The sequence below is a fragment of the Bombus bifarius genome, unplaced genomic scaffold (assembly GCF_011952205.1).
Source record: "Bombus bifarius isolate JDL3187 unplaced genomic scaffold, Bbif_JDL3187 scf7180000008056, whole genome shotgun sequence".
Lineage (NCBI taxonomy): Eukaryota > Metazoa > Arthropoda > Insecta > Hymenoptera > Apidae > Bombus > Bombus bifarius.
The window spans coordinates 703,886-728,144 of NW_022884421.1; the positions used below are offsets into that span (position 1 = coordinate 703,886).

General features: G+C 28.6%; 1 protein-coding gene across 2 annotated transcripts in view; it reads right to left on the reverse strand.

Annotated features, from left to right (window-relative positions):
• LOC117208146 (long-chain fatty acid transport protein 4) overlaps positions 1 to 24,259 on the reverse strand; it is a 30,834-nt gene that overhangs the window by 5,002 nt on the left and 1,573 nt on the right. Inside the window, exons 1-5 of one of the 2 annotated variants that reach the window (XM_033449051.1) lie at positions 20,894 to 21,136; positions 13,106 to 13,313; positions 12,721 to 13,015; positions 3,521 to 3,671; positions 1,439 to 1,676 (exon numbers count right to left, since the gene is read on the reverse strand). In XM_033449051.1, coding sequence (XP_033304942.1) covers positions 1,439 to 1,676; positions 3,521 to 3,671; positions 12,721 to 12,887 — 556 coding nt within the window. In that variant the 5' untranslated portion in view covers positions 12,888 to 13,015; positions 13,106 to 13,313; positions 20,894 to 21,136. Of the gene's footprint in view, positions 1 to 1,438; positions 1,677 to 3,520; positions 3,672 to 12,720; positions 13,016 to 13,105; positions 13,314 to 20,893; positions 21,137 to 24,259 lie in introns of those variants that run through there. The other variant, XM_033449050.1, reaches the window with a different exon arrangement.

Sequence of the window (24,259 nt, forward strand, 5' to 3'; positions counted from 1 at the left end):
AAGAAATTTTTAATATTGCACTTTGTTGTCAATTCAGTGATAATTAAACACTCTCGTTTATGATAGTTTTTTGTTAGATTATCAGAAATATCTATACGATATAAAAATAAGGTGTTAAAATGAAAATACAGATAAGTGGAGACAGATAAGTGGCAATTACAGCTTTCCCTAAGTAATTAGTAGAGATAACTGATAGATATGGGGAACGGAGAACAAGAAATCTTTATCAGACAAAATATTTCATAATTAGCCATAATTACATAAATCTTCTTTTGTCATTTTCTTCATTAAATTTATATATTAACTTATAGATTGTTTAAATATTTTATTAAATGTAACCGTGCGAACAGAATTTAAAAGCCACCATAAATTAGCGTGACATTTTATTTGAAAGTAGTAAAGATATTAAATTTAAATATTCATGCTTGAGTATTGGCAAATTCTCTGTCGTGAATTATTAATAAATAATAGATAATTAACGAATGAAATTCTACTTGTACGAAACGCACTATTTAGCGTGCACTTGGCCATGTGCATATTTTATACTGTTAACCCTTTCACTACGTCAAGTTGGCCCCGTTTGCGGCTTCAATATACAAGACAGTTGAATCGTGAGGCTATACTTTGTCGTAAACAGAATGTAACAACATATAAACTGTTATTCATGTTATTTCGAGTCAACATGTAACGAATTATAAATAAATAAATAGTGAAATAAACAAATTTTTAAAATTATTTATTACTGTAGTTTTATGTGAAAAATTTTCAAACAAGAATATAAACATTACATTAAAAATTTTACGATACTAAAGTTATCATTGTATACTATACACGGTGAGAAAGTCTTAGAAGGTTTTAATTAGAACCGTTCCTAAAAAGTTTGTAAACTAGAAACAATTACAAATAAGTAACGTTATAAGGAAAAATATCTAAAAATTCATTTCTATGTAATATCACACGGATTGGGCTATTAGGCAGATAAAATGTTAGTTATTTACCCAAAGTCATTGCAGATATCAACCTAAAATTTTCAGGTGTTAAACGAAGCAGAGCGGCTAACCTTTTTAGGGTGTAAGATACTGTGGAGGTGAATTTTTTAAGGATGAAAAGGGTGCTAGTCCTATCTTTTTTAAATGGGATGAAATATTAATTTTCTGATATTCGAATAGATGTTATCAAACCTAACAATCTTTATATAAAGCATGTTTTTTTCATTTTACATAGCTAAGGAGTTATAGCGGAAAATAAATTTACGCTAAAGAAGATCCGTGAAGATGTCGAAAGATATCAAAAGCTTATATTCTTATTACTGTAAAACTTCACGATTCTTAAGGAATGAATATGAATCAATCGAAATGAAAGGATCGAAAGGTAAACATTACTTTTGAATAAATAAAACCTTAGTTTTAATTTTAAAAATAATTTTTGTTACGCTTACCATCGGTGAAATCTGCTCCATAAATAAGAGCTTGACACTTGGACACATTGATGCTATGCTGAAGAGCAGTTTTACGAAGGTTGGTGTTAAGAAGTGGTATTATTACTCCCAGTTTACTCAGACCAAGCCAAAGGGCAATGAATTCCACCCGATTCTCCAGAAGTATGCCAATGACATCGCCTTTACGATATCCGTATGTTTTGAATATCGTGGCGACTTTATTACTATAATCCTCCACCTGAAAAATATTTCATTGAATTTTATTAGTCTGGGTAACATGTCCACACAAAATAAAGGAAAAAAGAAATATGGACATTTTCAAATGTTACAAATGTCACATCATAATGTATATCTGACATTTGTGTATATTTTTAAATATTAGCACTCATAAATATCCTGACATTTTAGCCAATTTATAGTAATAATACATGAATGTTAGCAAAGCGTATAACTTAATGACAAGCTAATAATCAAAAGTCAATACTTATCGTCTCTTTATAGGAATTTAATTATTTGGTTTAAAGATTAATGATTGTTCAACCATTTGCATTTTTACGTTTTAAGGTCTTTGAACATGAAAGTTCTTGGAAACTAGAAAGATATTACTGTATAGATGTAACTGTTCATTTATGGACAAAAGAAAAGTATGCATTTAACTATGTAACGGTAACAACTTTACCAGCCATAGCGAAACATTCTGAACTACTATACTTATACCCTTAGATAGAACTGTTATCATTAAAAAATTAGTATTCAGGCATTTTTATCTGAAGTCTAATATTATGACTAGACAAGTAAGTAAAGACTTATGCTATAGATAATAGACATACATATATAATATATATAATAGTTAAGAGTTAAGTGCTGGACAGTAGATATGGAATAGTAAAATAAGGGTAAAATAAGATTGTGTGCGTGAGTGGATGGATGTGTGTGATTAAGTGAGAGTGCAAGGCAATAGGGAAAATAATTGTAAACCAAGTTCCTTTCGCGGCCAACAGGCTGAATATAAACTATGCTACTACAATCATTAATATCATATTTTCCATATTGAAAGGTAAACGATAGTTTATGAATATTTATGTATGTTATCATTACTGACGTCGGAAATTGTTCTTGGTTAATTTTAATGTTCATTAAAATTACTAATAGTCAGTATCTAGCGTTAACAATCACTATGACGATAGCTAAAAACAACTGGAAAGAACTTTTGGTTATTGATAATGATTACTGATAAATGGTAACCAAAGCATAATTTCACCAAGCATAATAGTTATATCTGTAATAAAGTAAAAAGAAATGTCTGTTATCAGCAATGGCACTTTGCACATTAAGAAATTTTAAACATTTATCTTAGTTATCCGTAATGAAAACTATCTATACTAACATTTGAATTCTTATATCATAACTTCTTAAATGTTATTAATTAAATAATGACTGCCGAAGTTAAAGGTTACATCGTACGACGAAAATTATATCTCTATATATATCATAAGTGAGAGTGTAATTATAAGATTAATTTTATCTTTAGCATAGAATTTGTAATATGTAGTATCTTTTAGGAAGGGTTCAATAACCCATGAGTTAAAGTATTTTAGATTTATTAAATCATAAAAGTTGTCCAATTTTCTGAACGGAAAGGAAATGAGTCATATTTTACGTTGTTCATCTCATCCCAGCTTATTTATAAGAGCTATGTACATCCTCTCGCATTTTTATCATTATAGCTGTTATCAAGTTGCCCTTTCGCGTTATACCTTCTTATATAATGCAAATATAAACGATTGAACTATCATTAAAATAATCTGATTGAGTAATTTACTAATTAGTTAAATAACATATAGTATTATTATAAAGTATAATTAATAGATATGAAAAAAATGAAAATTGAAAATGAAACTCAATCGTGCCGAATATTAATATATATAATATAATAATAATAATAAAATAATACAAAAGTTGTCAAATACTAATTAGAAAAAAGGATGATAATAAGGAGACTGAATAAACTACATTTATGTTAACAAATATTTTTGAGTTTCTTTTTGAGGAAGAATGATTAAGAATTTTGATAAAATTTACCTGTTGATACGTCCATTCTTGATCTTCAAAAATGAAACAAACTTTATTTGGATGCCGACTAACATGTTGTCGAAATACATCGGCGATGCTTCTGTTCTTCCTCTCGTGACTGCGGATAATCCAAAGAACTTTTATATACCGTGTTATAGCTCTGAAAAAGTTAAAAATGTTTACGTTAAAATCATTCATCAATACATATATATATATATGTATATTAAACAATTTTTTAACATTTCGCTTATCAATCATAAAATAGATTTTTAAATTTTATGAAGAGTGTCTATACTGAAAAATAAGTCTCCACTTTTTAAAATTTATACATTTTTTTCAAACTTTCTAACAATAAATAAATTCATTTGAAGAAAATGAAATACATTACGAAAACAAAAATAGAGAACATGATTATCGATACTTTGTTGCGTATTTCGTAGTGAGAAATACAGTGGAGAAGATATTGTCATTGGTTGATATCATTATTCTTTTATCCTGGCCCTCAATCGATATCACATTCCGACATTTTTATAATTAAATGTAAAAATATTAATTAATCACTACAGTGATCTCTTATTTTGCTCATAAATGCATCTTGTTTAAGAATATACGTATTCGAAATATTAGTAATTAAATATTCTAAGTACCTCAAACAATTAATGCAAATATATTACTGTATCATATTATTTTATTACATTTATTATTTTCAATTTACACACATAATTAATATATATATGTAATACTACATGTAAATTAAACAGCGAACATACAACTCAATTGAATTGTACTGTCATCCTTATGTAAGAAACCGAGATTTGTTCACTAAACAAATAGCGTAATTTGTTAACACCAAATGCACATATTGAAAAAATGGCAACAGTAGAAAATGAAAAGTGGTTAGTAGCAAATTCTTGTTAGGTAAAGAAAATATGCATATTACATAATGCACGTCTCATACATTTCTCACTTGATCTTAGTAATTATGCGCGATGACGAACAAATATTTTGCATTGGGAATATCAGTATTAAAATTAGTTTTTGTAAGTTTTATAAATATGTAAACATATTCTTATATTGTCATTATGGTTACGTTTAGAAAAAGACACAACTATGAAATCATCATTGTACAGCGTCAACTATGAAAGTTATACGATAACAAGGATTCAGGTGATTGATGATTATCTTCATATTATACAATAAGAAATATATATATTTATTGTAGGAAAAAATCAATTAATTTTAATTATTTGATTTTAATTAGAGTCTAATCTATAATTCAAATTGGATTAATATTTCGCAGTAATAGATTTTTTAAGTAATCATTCAAGTAATTACAATAACTAATAGTAACCAATTATAATTAACATTATGAACTGTGAGTAGGTATACATCAACGCATTATATTTTAAAAGCATCGTATGCAACATAAACTTTGGATTTTCTGCTTCTCTTAAGATTTTACCTACAAATCGATCCGAAAAATATTCGGACACAAGTATAATTTGAATTATTTTTGAAATTTCAAGATGAATCGTAGAAGTAAAAATACGTTTTTGATACCAATGATATTTATATCAGATAAATATACTAGCCATTTAATCATCTGATTTAAGGGGGGTGTAAGGTTAATTCGTACAAAAATAAGGCATGTTTTTGTGAATTATTTGTGTCGACACAGTTAAAATCTCTTTATTAAAACCAATAGTACATTAAAGTATGACATTCGAAGAATATTGTATAAAATTTTCACGGAGAAATATTAAAAAATACGGCAATGGCAGTAATTATTCGGAGGTGTCTCGGAAAATTGCAGTGCCCCTGATAACTTGGTGCTAAATCATCTGAAATCGAAAAATCAAAGTTCATTCGTTAGGTAACAGTTTTCCACAGGTAACGTTGGGAGAGTTTTTCGAAATTTCAATTTTTTTTCAGGGATAAATTAGCCAACTTTGCGAAAATTTGCAGCTAATTTTCCCTTCAAAGTGTTCCAAAAAAGTGAAAAATTGAAATTTCGAAAAACTCTCCCAACGTTACCTGTGGAAAACTGTTACCTAACGAATGAACTTTGATTTTTCGATTTCAGATGATTTAGCACCAAGTTATCAGGGGCACTGCAATTTTCCGAGACACCTCCGAATAATTACTGCCATTGCCGTATTTTTTAATATTTCTCCGTGAAAATTTTATACAATATTCTTCGAATGTCATACTTTAATGTACTATTGGTTTTAATAAAGAGATTTTAACTGTGTCGTCACAAATAATTCACAAAAAACATGCCTTATTTTTGTACGAATTAACCTTACCCCCCCCCCCCCTTAAATGTCACTAAGAACTGAAACGCCATGACGCGCCAATCCAAACCAATTCCCTTGCAGCTTTCATGCCTTTGACCCCGTCAAAATGAATTTGAAAAGTCGCAGATTTCCCTTGAAAACAGAAGTGAAAGGAGCTGTCAGAGATTGGTTACGGTCACAGTTACAGGACTTGCTCAAAGAATAACGTATTGGTACCTCGGTTGGTGGTTCACAGGGGACATCATCCGAGTATGACACGAGCCAAAAATATTCGACACATATTTTGTTATCGACAATCTGCCACATTTATGGAGTGAATCTTTTATTTCTAATATTACTCGAGACTCTTCAGGAAATATATTTTCAATGCCAACTTTAAGGGCTTGCTAAAAATATGGACAATTGCTGATAAAAGAAACATGCACGTAGAATATTTTTGGCTGCACTATACATCTATAAAGTTTCATTAAAATCGCTGTGTCACACACTATGATATTGTTTATGGGGATTTCTTTTAACTGGCGCCAATAATGTTCTAGACGCTACGAACGGCAACTTTGTAAACACACCTTATAGTGGAAGTACTCATAAATATGAAGGAAACTTAATCTAACCAGCACTAGTACTATGAACTTTGTGTGTGTAAAGCCAAGTGTGCAAAAGATATAAGTAGGTATGTGTGAGTTACAGAAAATTATTTCGCGATGTAAATAATAGATTAAGAGAATTTAAATTAAAAGAAAAACAAAAAAGTAATAAGAATTTAAGTTATCGACAATTTTAATGCACGCTGTGACAATTGAATTGTAACATAAATCAAACCTGCATGCACCTTAAAGAAAATTGAAGTGCTTAGTTGGTTCAATGGACCAGTTAAAGCAACGAGAGAAATCTGTATGCTACGCACGTCATTTTAAACTATTTATCGCTGATCAATATTAGATTCTATGCAATTACGTGCATAATGTACACGTGCATGTAGTCAGTTAATGATTACAAAATATCAGTTAATGATGATAAAGATATCTAAAAACTCGACGATCAATTTCACATACGTATAATCGCTATATCGCGAACATAATATTTGAATAAGATAAAGAAATAAAATATTACGTTTGAAGTATTTTCTGTTTTAAGCGTAAATATTTATATTTGAATCGGAATTTTCCCAGATATAGTTTGTAGTATATTTTTAATATACTGCGCGTTTTTAAAAAATAGTGCATAGATGTTGCAAAGCTCTATATTTTTGATCATATTATATTAAATATTTCTTTAATAGTTTTATTTAATGATCTATAGAATCAATTAAATAATAAAACTTATTATTTTAGATTTATTGCCATTAACATTCAGTGCCTTCAGCGAAAATGATTAATGTGTGCAAAAAAAAAAGAAATATATTATCAGTTTTCTTAGAAAATGGCAATCAGTCATGGAATTGTTTAGGTAATCTGCAAACCGTGACCGATGATAAAACACAACGTTATAAACAGAAAACTTAATGTAGAAATAACGTTAGATTCTTGTACTACATAGAATTCAAACAAATGTTATAACACACAGAGTTTCAAAATGTCGAAAATTGAAAAATGCGATACAGAATTATAGATAAACGTCATAAAATAAAATAAAATCTGGGCACGTAATAAAATCAAATATTATACGTAAATTTGAGAAATATTCTTAGAAACCTAAGTTATTTTATATTATATTTTTATATTATTTTATATTATTTTATATTATATTATATTATATTTTTTATAAATATAATTATATTTAATTGCCTGAATCAAATAGTAATTTCTTTAACCTTTAAGTATTGCTGACGCAGGTTGTCCAAAGCAACATAGACAGATAAGTAAATGTGTAGAATCATAAATAAATTATTTATGAAATTTTAAATGTAACATGTATAGCATAACTTGACACGTGTAGGTATATTGCACACTTGCTAGAGAATTTGAACATTGAAATTTTCGAGTTATCACTATGAAAAAGTTTTTTAGAATTCTTCATATGTATAAACTGACAATAATAAAAACAATGTTCAATCCTGTTCTCCATTATAGTCGCTAATAAATTTGATTAACAAAATAACAACTTGTTAATTTTAATTAATAATGTTATCGATTGTGGTATTTCCACTTTTTGGAAAATGAATGTCTTTCAGTTATATCACTTTTGAAGCAAGATATATCTGGTGCATGTATTAAGAAATCAAACTGTATGCTATGCATATATATAAGTTCGTCGCTCGTCAATGAAGGGTTAATCTCGAATGACCTTGAATGATGTTATGTCATGTGTCGTTGAACTCGTCTTCACAAACGCTTTTACGAGCTATAAAATTGAATTGTGGAAGTCCGTCTCATACTATTCCAAAGAAAAAAAACAGAATAACTTTCTCAAATTGAAAATTACCTATACATCTTGGATGTTGATGTAAAATAAAAAAAAATGTTTGAATCATCAGATTCCGTACAAAGAGGTAGCCAAACTATACCTTTGTTCGATATATTTAATATTTGCAAAAATTATACTGAAAATTTATCATTTTTGTATTACATAACATAACGTCGAAATCATAAATTTATAAAATGTATCTAATCAAATGAATATTTCAAAACGCGAGTTTTAGACAATATGGTTAAAAAACTCACTCACTTATGTATTCGTAAGAGACTTTGTTGAATAAATTCTTTAATAAAAATACAATATAAATGGAAAAGGTGAAACAGCTCGTGTGATATAGTTAACTTGATAGTTTCATCTTTTACAAATTATATAATCAAATTAATTTATTTCTGGATATGGTATTTCCAGAAACGTTCAGAAGAATATGTACGTCATTCATTATGCTCTTTTTCCTAGTACTGACGACACTTTTATATCGTGAATATGTTAGAAACATATTTTCATTTCTGTATTAAATTTTCATATCGATAATGAATGTTCATTACCGGAATACATATAGGTTCACCACAAGTTCATTTACATGTATATAAAATATTTATATTAAGAGTAGATGATATATTCCCAAATGCTCGATTAAGATATTAAGAATAAATAGAATAATGATGTGCATTTCAAACAGGAAGTCACTAAATTCACTGTAGAAACAGATCAGGTAATAGAAGCATGATCAATGTTATCACAGATGTTCGTAAATAATACCAGTTTTACGTAATATAATATAAACCACATCCTATAATATGTTGCACTTAAATTATGATCCATGGTGCCAGTAAAGTTTTCTTAGGAGAAAGCTAATCTCCTTAAACGATCTAATCGTAAATTATTTATCAGTGATAACACGTACGCGATTGTGATTTTAACTGCATGATATCATGGAAAATTCATGAAAATGATTCTATTAAAAATAATATTATTGTTACATAATAATTTAAATATAGTTGAGTCCTATATATTATGCTGTACTATCACTTGTTATAAACAGATCAGGATTCTAACTGTATCTTTTTGGAGAAACAGATATAATAGATATATTATTTTACATAACGATAGATAAGATCGTACTCGTGAAATTAAAAATTATTGTCAATGATCTTTGAATAAAAAACTTTTTAACAGTCAAAATTACAATTTAATTTATATCAACTTATCCAGAATAATAGAATTAGATACTATAATATTACTTCAATTCGGTTCATTTATTTTCAATTTTTTAATTTGATTAGCATTCGTCCATGCTCGTATTTACGAAAAGTGAGCAGCGAATACTATTCATTGAGGATGCTTTACTTTACTTCGATATTGTTCATTTAAGACATTACAAAAATATAATGCAATGTTACATTACAGGTGTAAATATAAAATAAACTGTTTTAAAAATATAATATAGACTTATAATGTAAAACTTTCAATATAAAATATAAATTTAATACAAATCTAATATAAAGTATAGCTAATGACATAAACAATTATTTTTATATTTTTAAATACTTTTTCTATTTTGCAATATTTTCATATTTCTTCTTGTATTTATAATTAAATTGATAGATCTACGTTTTATTATGAACTTTGTAAATCCATAGGCAATGAAAAATAGTTTATTTTATACTAAAGCTAGTCGTATTCTTACAGAAATTTGAATAGAATAGATTCATGAATAATTCTGAAAAATTATAATCGTACGAGTTCAGATACATTTCAACTTTGATCTGGATTGTATTCGATAAATAGTACTATACATAAATACAACTCCTTTATATCAAATTCAAGGAATAAAGAAAAGACAAATGAACAGTTTGAGTGCCTATAATTTACCATTAGAAATTTATCAATTAAGAGATTAGATAAAAAATTCCGGTTTATAATGCACAGTGTAAATATGGTCAATAGTAAGTCATAATGCGATATAACAAAGTAATCTAACAGAATGCATATACTGATAACACATTTTTAATCAACAAAACGAAAAAGTAAGTAATAGTATTTTATTTTATTACATCATTATATGTGTATAGCTTTAAAAAAATTATATTAGTTATCATTATCACCTGATTTGTTACACTTCTCTATTAAGATATATAAACCTAACGATATATAAATATTGACTTAAATTGCGTTATCTCTGAATTTCCGAGGAAGTAAAAAATAACTAATTTGAACAAGAATGTTACAAATTCTTAAGATTCTCTAGTTATTCAAATCAAATTAATCTGTACATAATTGAATAAAAAATATTGTTCATGAATTTTACATCCTAGAAAATATCTAAACTGAATTTTAATTATATATTCCTTATACTGTTTTCGTAAAAGTTCATTAATAAATAATCAGGTAATTGTTGATACAATTAATATTTCATAAATAAATAACTTCTGTAATATCTCATATACGGTTTTAACTAATTTAACGCGGCAAGAAATCAGAGGGAGATTTTAAAATCTATATGAGAATACGTATTACAATATTTAATCCACATACCCTAAATTCTATATAATTTCTCTCTTCTTATCTCTTACTTAGTTCAAAAAATTGTAATTAAATTATGTTAAGGAAACGAAAAAATAACAATAACACTGTGTTTTGTATGTTTCACATAAAAAAAGAAGGAAAATTGTTTATGATTACATATCAAATAGAAAACAAGAAATACAACAGACAGAAGAAAGATTAAGGAACGCAGGTTAAGGCATATGTATTCGATTTTATGAATAAAACGTTCAGTTTCTGTAATTAATATATGTGGCGATATAACTATATTTTTTCAACCTTTAAAATTGCCTAATATGATCTTTTTTATCGTTAACGAGCAAGAATTCTCCGACTGATTGTTCACGTGTCACAATATGTATCTATTATCTCTTACTTACTCTATTATCTCGTACTTGGATTAAAGATTGCCTATTAATGTATATTTCATTTAAATGACATTATTATGACACAGCTTTAATGGCTAAATGCGTTACCTTAAAAATAAATTTCCTTTGTGACGATTTCACAATGCAGTTTGACGTTAAACTTCTATCGTTGAGTCCATAATTTACTATTGAGACGTCAGTATCACGTTCTCACACGCTTAACATGAAATACGAATGAAGATGTAAGAAAAGGATTTTTTTTGCAGCAAAATTTAATATTTCAAAATACGCGGTATATTACTTGTAAACATGAAATAAACTGCAATAAGATTGACAGAAGTGTTAGTGCTTGAAAACTTGAATGATAAACAATTCTAAATGACAGTCAGATTTTATAAGTGTGTTAGTTTTATTAGTATTATAAAGTGATTATTTATTGTTAAAACAATTGTTAGTTACAAGCGAGGGATGTGGGTTTCAATTACCGTGCAGTTCACTTCCCTAGTAGACCATATTGATGAAAATTGAACAATTATTTTATGAGAGTAATATAAACATTAACTGTCGAAGGTCGGAACTATTCGTTTCACGTGTCGCTTGTCACACGAAACTTAGGTCTCTTTACAGTTAAAAATTTTCTTTTTCTCTCAATCTTTTCCTTTTTTCAATAAGAAATTAATATTTCTATATTGTATTACAAATTAAATTTTATTTTGGGATTACTATATTTTCTGATAATAATTTTCGAACAAAGATCAGAAATACCAACCTTACGTTTAAGAAATTCTCACATCTAATCTAAACTCAAACTCTATCTTAAACCAACCCATCTGAAATCTAACCTCAACTCAAACCCAACTAAATTTATGTATAAACCCAACGTCGTGATTTACCGCTCCTAAAAGGAATGTAACTGCCGAATTGGAAATTTCTTAAACTCAAAACTGGTATTTTCGGATTTTATCAATGAGTATTATCAAAAAATATAGAGATCGGCCTATGTAATCGGTCTAAAAAATTGTTGGTGTCCTAAAGTTTAAGTATATTACGCATTCATGTGTATTCCTTAAACGAAGATGTACATTTAAGAAATGTACAGTTATGTGTTGAACTTATGCCGCCAAGATTCCACATTTAAATAAGAAAACGAACATTTTGGAAACTGTCTCAGAGCTATTTAATATTTGACGAAAATCTAATAATTAACTTTCTATTATGGCATGTTTTAACATATTCCACTATATCAAACGTTTCAACATTCTACTTAAATTCATCCTCCTCCCTGAAAATATGAAATTTCATTATCAAAGCAGAATCACATGTTTTCTAGTTATAAATATCTGCGGTAATTTAGAGATCTTCGTATGGATATACACGATGAGGATGCATACGATCGACGAAACTTTAAAGAAGCAGAGAGAAACTTGGCTGACCGTGCGAGAAGACCAACTTGGAAAGTCATAGACTGACCCAGTTTTCAATTTAATCGAACGGATTTAGAACGAATCGAAATCAAAAACTTGAATCTGTGCGCGTTGTCAAAGGACGAGGATGAACCGGATGAGGAAGAATGCATACTCACACGAGGTCTCTGGGCGCAGTTTTCAGAGCGACGTAAAACCATCGAAAACGTCCTCCAGCGACTAAATACGCGACGAGAACGACAACCAGTAGCTGCACGAGGAAAATGGGGCCTGAGTATATGGCGAGCAGTGCCAAACAGGCGGCCAAACTCGATATCAGAAACATGATGAGTGCCAGGCGGCGAAGCAAGCGACCGACTGCCTTCCACCGGCTGGCTGCGCTCCTTTCCGTTCCTCTTTCCGTGCGCGTCCTCGTCTTTGGCGTTGTTGTCGTGGTTGCCTCCGTCCCCGCTCCTGCATGCAAACACGCGCATATGTATGCGTGCAACGCTTGTTCAACTACAGTCGCGACTCCTATTCTATCGTCTGCTACATTCGGCGTACCTATTGGTTCATTGTTCGCTGTTCCGACTTCCACTTCCACCGCGATACTCGACACATTTGACCTGCTGCTGCTGTTGTTCCTTAGTTTATCCTCGAGCTCGACCCTGCTCTCGGCCGACGTCGACGTCCGCGACGAAGACGCCGGCCGCGAACAGATCGACGGCGAGAAGCCTGCGACGTTAGAATGAACTTCACCTTTTTCTACGTCCTGCAATAAATGCGGTAAACATAATACACACTTAATCTATACACACGATATTTGTTATTCGTTTATATATACAAGGTGCTTCAGAAATAGGTAGCCAAATTTTGGTATCGTATTCTACTCTTCCCAAAGGTCAACAAAAATCGTATAATATAAATATGGGTCAGGGAATTCTTTCTTCTCGAGAAATACAATCTGTCTGATAGTTAAATAATATTAAAAATACTGAACTGCTGCATGTGACGAAATTTGAAATATGTCGATGCGAAACGTCTATTGTTGCAGAAGGAAATCATTTTCAGTAATTTCTTTAAGTAAGTTTTATATTTTTATTAATAAAATATTCTGTCATAAACAAAAAATATTTATATTTCGGAAGGGAAAAGTTTTTGAACCTATGTTTACATGACATTTTTTCATCCTTAAAAAGGATAAGATAAGAAGATCAAAGTTTGGCCATCTATTTCTAAAATACTTTGCATATACTACCGACTAAACCACCCATTTGCTACGATAGTTGTCAGGCAGTTGTCAATGTTCACAATGACGTAATTGAAACTTTTTGGTTTTAGTATAGAGTTGTTAATATAGTGAAAGTTGTTATTTGCACTTTCTACGAGTTGAATTTTGTAAATGAGCCCTCAAAATTTACTACGAGGACGTTTGTGTCGCTGTAGCATGTTACACGTTTGCTTCGACGGTGGCATATTTTTATGCAGTTGTGTTATTGCAATAAAAGTGTGAGGTTTATTAAAGTTCCAGGAAAAATGTGATAAAGTTACAGATTCTTTCTGTTTTTCTAATACTAACAACTTCAACTTTTGAATTTATTGATAAAATAGTTTGCACGACATATGTTTTTTTGAACAATAACGATATAATTTTAAATAAGTTTTGTTTACGGCGTAAATTTCACATCAAGAATATTATAACTCGGAGTGGCAATAATTCTAAAAGTAGATGTGTATTATTAAACTAAGCGAGAGTATTTTCTTTTTGTATAAGGTTGCCAAGATTTCAAATCAATGAATTCATCTATATATTTCTGATAATTGTTTGAATGATATTATAAATGATTGTTTACAACTCGATATTTCGAGAATTGTATTTGTCATTCGTTTACGTCAAATGACATTTCTTTATAGTTGTCATAAGACGAGAAACTACTGAATTTAAAATACATGTATAGAAAATTTAAAGATGTCAAAATATATAGAATACGTCTCACATAGTTTGCATATATATAAAGTATCCAAAGCAAAATACTCGTGATGAGTATTTAGTAAGCAAAATAAATTTCTACTTAGATTCTATTTACTCAATTCAATTCATAAAGGTATTAACTTGCATAAATATCCGCAGTCCAGTTATGGTAATATTATATATTATATTATATAAACAAGTAAAAAAAGTAATTTTCTAATTCGTTACGAATTAATGTATACATTTCGTACTTACTACATACACATACATACTACGTACTTAATGTAAAGATTATTGCCGAAATTTTAATTAAGGAATCGAATGTAATGTCTCATAATCGTTTTATAATTTTATTCTACTGTGAGAATTTCCATTTTTCATAGATGTGGTTAAGTGTACAAATGTGTGCGTTGATGTTGGTTGTTCTTACATAGTATCGTATAACCTAGAGTATCGAGTGTATTGCAAACGGTACACTGCAGACTGCTCTGAATAATCCCGGATGAAGTAGTTTCCTAATTGTGAATATCAATGTATTCCGTTAGAAATTATTGCATAGAGATATATAATCATATGTATTAGGTTGTCCGAAAAGTTTCTTTCGTTTCATAAGGTGATAATAGATGAAAAAAAATTTCCATTTTCGTTTCGGTATGATCCATTTCGTTCTATTTCTATTATTATGTTCGTGCATAATTTAATAAACTAATATAAAACAAGCTAATATAAAACAGAGCTACATTTAGCTGTCTGAACATTCCAATTTATTGTTAAGTATTGTCAAGTACTTTGTCTGCGTGAGTTGAGTATATTAGTAACTGCTATATCAAATCCTGTCATAAGCCTTAGACAAATTGAAAGTTTTCATAGTGTGTCACGTTCAACAACAATTTTATCAGTGGGCTAGTTAAAGAACGAACAAAGTTCCTAATATTTTTCCTTACGTTCTATTTTCGGATGAAGCTAATTTTAATAACAGAGGACACGTGAATCGTCACGTCTCATCTAACTATCATTATTAGTTACACAAATTGATCATCATTGGTATAAACAAATATCTTATCTAGAACAATGATCTTTTTATATGGGATTGATAAATGATTATGTGATCAAGCAATACTTCTTTAATGATCATTTAACAGCTAAACGTTACAATAGATTTCTTTAAGGTGAAGTACCATTCCACCTAGATGAAATTGGCCTGCACACAATGTAACATCTATGGTTTCAGGAGGATGCTTTTCTCCTGCACACAGTACCCACCAATATTCGTAGAACACTAAATAACTATTTCGAAACGGTTGGTTTGGCAAATGTGAAAATGTAGAATTTCTACCGCGTTCACCAGATTTCACTCCTTTACATTTTCTCATGTGGGGCTATGTAAAAAATAATTTTTGTCAAGTTGAGCCAACAACACCTGCAGATATGAAACGTAGGATTGGTCATACGTGTTAGAATCTATCGACTGGATAGAGTAGAGAAATCCTTGAAAAAAACAGACAAAAAGCTTTTGTACATTGAGATAAATGGCCGTGAGTTCGAACATCTATTACGATAGAATCCATATCAATGAGACACTCACATACAAACAAAATCGACTCTTTTTAGAGCCAATATTACGTGCACAAAGTCCGATCGTGTAGCCGCCTCGTGATTGTGTATCTAGTTTACTATCAACCGTAAGATGGATATGATTTTAAATAAATAAATAAACAAGTAAATGAATAAATAAGATAAGGAAATAAATTTCTATCCTTAAAATATGTAAAAATAATTTCCAACTGCATACTTATGTCAGGTATTATGATATATTCGTTCATGCTAACTACTTTTTTCTGCTTAAACCAAGATATTTTAAACTTATACTTTGAACCTAATAAATATCAAGGACAATCTTCATGTAGGAAGTGAATTGCAATATTAAAATTTAGTTATCTTCTTCTATCAAGATAAAAAGGAAAGGAGTGAATATATGTAGAAACAATAATCCAAGAACACTTTATGTACTCATATACAATGGATATTCTAATCTGATTTTAATATGAGTCTAATTTATTCTGTCCGTGATAACTATACGCTCTTTCTTTAGAAGAAACTAAACTGAACAATATATGTCTAATCTGAACTCTCCTGCATAGTGATTTTTCAACAAGTAATATTAGTAAATTGGCAAATTACAAGTTATAAGCTCCACTTTTATAATTTTATAATTTTAAGTCAAATAGAACAATTGAATGACTTGTAATTTGTAAAATTTACACATGTTTTATTATCAAGCTTATTATTGTCATATAAGAAGATTTGTTAATATAAAATAACCTGTATCTTATGATTTGTAATCTTATGATTTGTGCATTTGTTCAATTAATTCAATTATGTAAAATGGCCAAAACTACAAAATAGTATAATACAAGTTTGCATACAATTCAGAGAAACTAAAATATAAACAAAAAAGATAATACAACTTCTGAGGATTATTTAATTTGCTTAAAACGTGACAGAGCTTTTGAGACATTTTATATGATACTGAAGGATAAACTCATTTTAATCATGTAGAGACTACATATCCGGAGTAACATCGTAATATGAGAAGTGAAAAAACAAGCATAAAGGAATAAGTATTAAGTATATGTGTACGTACTTATATACTTGTGTGTATTCGCACTATACAAATGGACGTAAAGAAAATAAACGTGTACTGTAACAGCAATTTAATCAAGACACTAAGCATATGCAAATACATATGTATATTAATCGGGAAACTGACGAAGTTTTTAAAGTATGAAATCGTATAACAGATTTATATTAATTTTATATAATAAACTTCAGAATCCTTAATATAATTTTTAAAATATCTATACAATTGTATAAAACAATATTGCGCATTTTAAGATGTCAATTATAATTAAGTACGTTATATACATACTACTACTATATTTCATTAAATTTTATTACATAATTACTAACTAAAAATATTTTCATTGCTTTTTAAATATTTATTGTTTATAATCCAGCAATGTCAATTATTATTATAAGATATTATTACTACAGTATTGAAAAAAACAATTTTCTTTAAATTTTACAAAATTTGTATTAAATAAAAAACTCTGTTACAGATTATTTGTCAATAACTTAATTTCGTAACAAAATTTCAGTTCACTGAATACAGAACAAAAGTAAATGCTAATTTATTATTTTAATATTTAAAGTCGAAGGTCTAGAACAAATACGTTCTTTTTTTAATATTGCTTTACATGTCTGCTAACGTTTCTATACTTTCTACTTTCTCCTAGAATTTCTCTCGCAGTAGGTAAAGTATCATCCGAGGTACAGAGCAACTGTACTGCATATAATCTTCTAGATTTTCTATTACAATAATAGCGTATGATAGTTACTTCATATTTTTTATTTTTTCTATGGTATATACAATGAGTAAGTCCATGAGCATTTGAAAACTTTTGAAAAAGATACAAGAAACCTTAAATATTATATTTTAAATAGCATATTACTCTTAAATATCATACCATAAGGTGTAAGGAACCTTGGGAAATGTATAAAACTTTAAGAGTCTTGTTACATAATTTTTTAATAAATTTTTATAAAAGATATCCCGAGTATTTAAAATAATGCTACAAATTCATTTGCGCGTATAAACAATTTTTTTAGTAATCGCTGTATATAGCAATCGTATTAAATGTTCCGTATAATTTTTCAGTCATTTGCGAAATAAAAAAAAATTCTCAGCCAGAACTGTCTACATTACGTGTCCAATATATGACGATAATGAACGAAATAGTACATTACGTAGTTCAGAGTTCATAGTGAAATTAAAATTTAATGTTTAAAACAAGGCTAAGACCGTGCACGTACTAGCGACAAAACAGTCGCTTCAATAGCTAACATCCGAGAATACCCGATTTCCATTTCTTTACCTGAGTTCCCTCACTGATCAGTCTTACGTGTAGCTAAACTTCCAATATTCCTTAATCTCTTAGACAATCTTTGAAAAATTCGGTTCGAAGCATGTGTGCGATTTGGAAACCGTTCAACGGAATTTTGTTGCGTTTTGCCATAGAAAACTTCAAAAGAAAACTTCATTGTAACACTCGCGATGATATTTGATTCAGCAGTCGAATAATACTGATTACCAATATTCTACACAGCATCATAAGTTGTCACGTTTACATTCACATAGTAAGTCATGTATTATAATTATTAGAACGTAAAGGTTGCAGAAAGTCTATCCGTTTATATAAAAGGAAGGATTAATGAAGTATAACAAGCTATAAGAGATGGATCTACAATCCTGAGGTAGAAATAAAAATCTTCACGAACTTCCATGACTTTGAATGACCTTTATTATAGTTTGTCTCAAAGCTAGCTATCACGTAGTGATAAAAGTATTTATTGCAACATCTAGGTTGAAAAAATACAAATAATCTTGAAATTTCCTCAACGCGATTATTTATACAAAAAATACTTGCAACATATTATGCTCCAACGAGCAAATATTGCTACATGAAAAATATTGTTACCAATAGAAGAAATATTCAAGATGAACAAAGTTATTAGGCCACCCTGTATACGCCGTTGTTAGAAAAAGAAGAAATTGAACTTTCAGTTGATACAAGCGAGAGCATAAAGATACATATAACTACTAAAACTATAGTATATTAGGTGGTAATGACAAAATCCGCGATCACTGAGTTACCAACCCAATATATACAATCTGATATATATGTTTATATCAAATTTCTTCTAAATTTGAAATTTAATATTTTATGCCATTATTTATATATTGTACCACTGATGCTATGGTATGTTTTTGTATATTTCTTCTACTATTAGCACTAGATCTATAGGTGTATATCTGATATTCACATGAGTTGGTTGTAAATAAAGATATATAATTTGGCACAAGATTTTAGACAACATGTTTATAAATGTGATACAAGAAATTAATATTAAGCTTCTGTACATGTACTTTCAAATATAATCAATAATATTTATCATTACTGCAAATCTGTAAATCATGTTTATTTACAGTTTACATTTTACGTTAGGTTTTTTACTTACATATGCTTATATGTTATATGTAATTACGTATGATATAGATATAACGAGTCATAATTAATGACTTTTGAAAACTTCAATACATTACTATTGTTTCTCTTATTCTTTTAACAAATTCAAATTATTTTCCCCAAGTTATTGTTATTATAACATTCCTCTTGATAAACGATTAGAACATTATACAAGAACTTAAAAAATTTGTATCAAAACATTACAACTGTCAAAATCTCTTAAACGAACCAATCCTTTACAAAAATTATAGAATTCAATTTATGATTTCGACTGAGCACTAATAACCTATTACGTATCTATAGTGGTTGAAGTCACTCTAAGCTCTAAACGATCAATTCAAGAAAAAAAGAAAAAAATAATCTGAGATTTTCTTTTATGAATCAGAAATTGTTCCTTCTTAAAATTATAGATTTTATACATGTAACAATCCTTTTATCTTTAATACGAGGATCGTCCAGAAAGTACTATCCCTTTACGTATAGAAGCCATATAAAACAATGGAATGTACTTAGAGACGCTCATTTAGTTTCATCCATGTATTGACATAAGTCATACAAAATTTTGTGTTTAAATATTTAATATTGTCGCTGTATCACACGTTTAAAACGACGATGCGAATTGAAAATCCCGCCGATGACACTTTTACGCTCCTCGACCGCTGAAAAAATTCTTCCAAAAGTAAAAAGTAACCACAGAATTACAGCAGTTAATTCGCGGTAGCACGAATTCAGTAGGGACAGAGAAACTGTACGCGATCGTAAGCATTCAAGCCGTTCGTCTCTCACTACAGAGTTCGAGAACGTGTTTTTTTGCAAAACTTAAAGATTTGTTTGATTGATAATTGTTTATAAGAAACATGATTTAAAGAACTGCGTAAGACGATATTTATGAGAACTGGCGGCGGAAACGTATGACGAAGTTATACAAAAACTCGTATAACGATTCGAGATGTATTCAATTAAAGCTAGTGATTGCATTGAAAAATAACTTAGTAAATAACTAGTATAACTAACCTCTTATGTAATAAAATTGAAATTTCTTTTAAATGGTGGTATTTCTAAACTTCTTAGAAATGTTATGCTCTGTTTTTATATCGTTGTAATCATTTTTGTATTTCTCAATATGCTTGTTACATTTGAATATTATTTTATTTCAAGGATAATTTTACGAAAATATAAAACACTGTAGTAAACAGTAAAATTATCTTTAAAATAAATAATCTATAATAATTTTTGTTATTATTATCTAGAAAATAATATTTGCGTTTTAGCATTAGAAAAATCTTTACTCACCCCAAAAAGATATTTATGCCTTTGATTAACAGCTTGGTAGGAAACTAGAACACATTTTTGTAAAACTCTTTTTAGCCGCGTAGTTGATGATATATACTAAACATATATCAGATACACTTTCTCAATCTTCGAAACTGTATGCCGTATACAAAATTCACTTATTATAATATTTATTTAAAAGTGAAAACTTAAAAAATAAGGAAAATTCTGGCACTTCACAACCACCCTCGATAGCGAAACTTAATCAATAACTCTACATTACTGCTACCATGTGGCAAAGTATAGAAGCTTCGTAGTACTGCAATAAAAACATACATATTTTTAAACCGGAAATTAGTCCCTAAAAAGGAATTCTTAAAACTGTTTTATATGTAAAAATCTTTAAATAATATATATGATGCAAGCAACATGCCTTCATCTTTTACTTTATTCATAAAATGAAATTCAACTAAAGTCATTTACTTAACTTTCGATTCTCTTCATTTACTTTATTTAGATTTTTTCACAGGTAGTTCAATTTCTTATTTGTTAAATTTTTTCTTATATTTATGCTTTTCGTGCATTAAATTTTTCTCGATACTGTATTTGTATTGATAATCTATTTCGAAAGTGTCTTATAAATATAAAAATCTAAACAACCTGATAATTAATTGTATTTTATCAGAAATATATTGGTCATTAATTTCCAATATAAACAAGAAAACAATATTTATGCTACTAATCAAAGCACACTATAGTTCACTACATATATAAACTTTTATAAATTAGTGAAATTTATATAAAATAATAAAAAGTTAAACAAGATAAAAAAAATAACTTTTGTCTGATAAGTGTTTCGATGTTTAACAAACAAAAAATTTACATAAACAATTATGTAAAGAGTATAATACTCAACAAAATTACTCAAATATAAAAATCAATTTATTTATATTATAAGATCATTTATTATTGAAATTATATATTTTTTCAAAAATCTTTTTCATTAATACATTATCGACCTCTACTAGATCGATATTGGATACAGATGATAACAGATATCAATGTTAACGAGTATCGATAAGTTACCGATGACTTTCAAATTATCCATAAAACAAATAAAAATTTCAGTTCTATAAGCATGTTTTAATACTACATTTAATATTTTCTATTAACTGCAATACATTTAAAATGAACTATTTTAAACTTATAGCAATTTTTGTCTTTTGCATTTGTAAATAACATTGACGATAACGTGTATTCGCGCACAGTTAAAATGTATACCTCGAATACTTTTCACTTCTTTCAAATATAAAATTATCCTATTAATGATATTATTATTAACAACATTTTTATACTCATCATCCAGTAATATTTATTTTACTAAAATTTATGTTAATTTACAAATTAAAATTGAAGAATGTGTTACGACCTCGCGTAATTATTCTAATTTAGACAATCTGTGTATTTCTAACGTCAAGGAGTAAGTAATTCACGCGGTACAATATAGAGAAATGGATAAATGTTGATTTTAATTTTTTAAAATTGTCTCAGGACAACTATGATATATATACATATATATAGGTGATAATAAAATATATTAATAAAATATAATAGCGAAATATATAGATAAAATATACAATTAGGATTTTCCTGCTTAAGAGTGTATCTGTATGCGTCAAAATACCAATGAAATTGCGGTCACCAAGAAGTTTCATAAGAACAAGGAACTACAGCAAAACCAGTTAATATGCCCCAGTTGCCACAAAGAAATGCATACCGTTATGTGCGAAGATTATACTGGTGTTAGCATTAAATGTTTGTGAAATATTTATGAAAAATGTCTATCGAAAAATATTATAGCTGCAAAGAACGTTTTACAGCGATAGCAATACAAGTATAAAACCTCGTTCTAAGTTTCACGAATTCTATTTTCATAGAAACAGAATGTCAAGTACCATTTCTAGGCTTATCTTATATTTTCTATTCTTAGTGTAACAAATATTTGTCTAAAGATAATTATTTAGAAATTATTAATAAAAATGATTTATAATATATAAATTGTGTCAGGTAAAAATTTATTAAATAGGTGTATGTATGTATTTTGCAGACAATTATTGAATGGTCACGACACAAAAATAGAAAGCTCATAGTTGCAATCTCTTTTTATATATTTCATATTTTTCATAAGAAATGATATTACGTATTTTACAAAACCTTAAATATCTCTTTGCTGATCTTATTTCAGATAAGTGCATGGCTCGTAATTATTAACTAATAGCTAAGAGAAAATATTCAATGACCGTCAGTATTAGCTCAATGTTGAAGTCCATCATACACGCACTGTTGCACACTTTCTATTACATCCGACGTAACCATGCAGGAGTAACTCATTCTAATACAATCGTTGCTTACTTTACGCGAGACTTTCATATTCCTTGAATTTCAGTCTTACAGCCCTTTTGGTTGCTCGCACTTCAAAATATTGATTTTCTTTATTTAAGGATATCTTATATATATTTTGTAATTCATTTCAATTAAAGAATACCATCTATACTTTCGAATTATTTTTTCAGGTAGAACAACGTACCGTCGATCATCCACTTATGCTCAGTTAGGAATTAGCCAAGTTCACGCGTATTTGACAATATTTTTCAAACTCGATTTTGTCAGAAATGAAATCATAATTTTCGTCTTATTTCGAAACGTAGACTCTTCCTCGTCCCACTTCTACCATTATTTCATTTATATTATTTCAATTATGTATTTCAATTTTTTATAACACAGGATATTTAAGCTTCTATTTTCAATCTCTTTTTATATGTACAGAGCAATTATTAGATTAATTTTATTAGTTTATTGTGAAGATATTAGGATCCATCGTTATCCATAATAGAAATCCATCGTTGATGACTCTTTTTCAGTAATGTTTAATCCTTTTACATTTGAGATATTTCTTACACAAAAGGCATTGAGCGCGTTTATCGATTCTACTTAGCATGGTACGAGTTTCACAAAATGTAATCAACTGTAAATTAATAAACGTAATAATATACAATACTACTGTAATTGGGATAATTAAGAAATAACTGTTTACCATGTAACCATGTTTCAAATTAATTTAATAATAATACTGAAGTGCATGCAAGCAAAGAAAGGATAATAATAATATATGTATATTTAAAAATAGAAATTTTTATGGCACATGTATCTCGTAAAAGATGTAGTTACTTTCCACCATATGAGAGAAAATAAGACCGAATTGTTTTGACCCACTAAGGACCAATATTGCATTCACGGAACATCTCATTTACAATCTATTTTTAGATTATTTACATTATCGATTTTGTGCTTTAACGTTGTGATTATGAAAAGAAAACTAAAGAATTT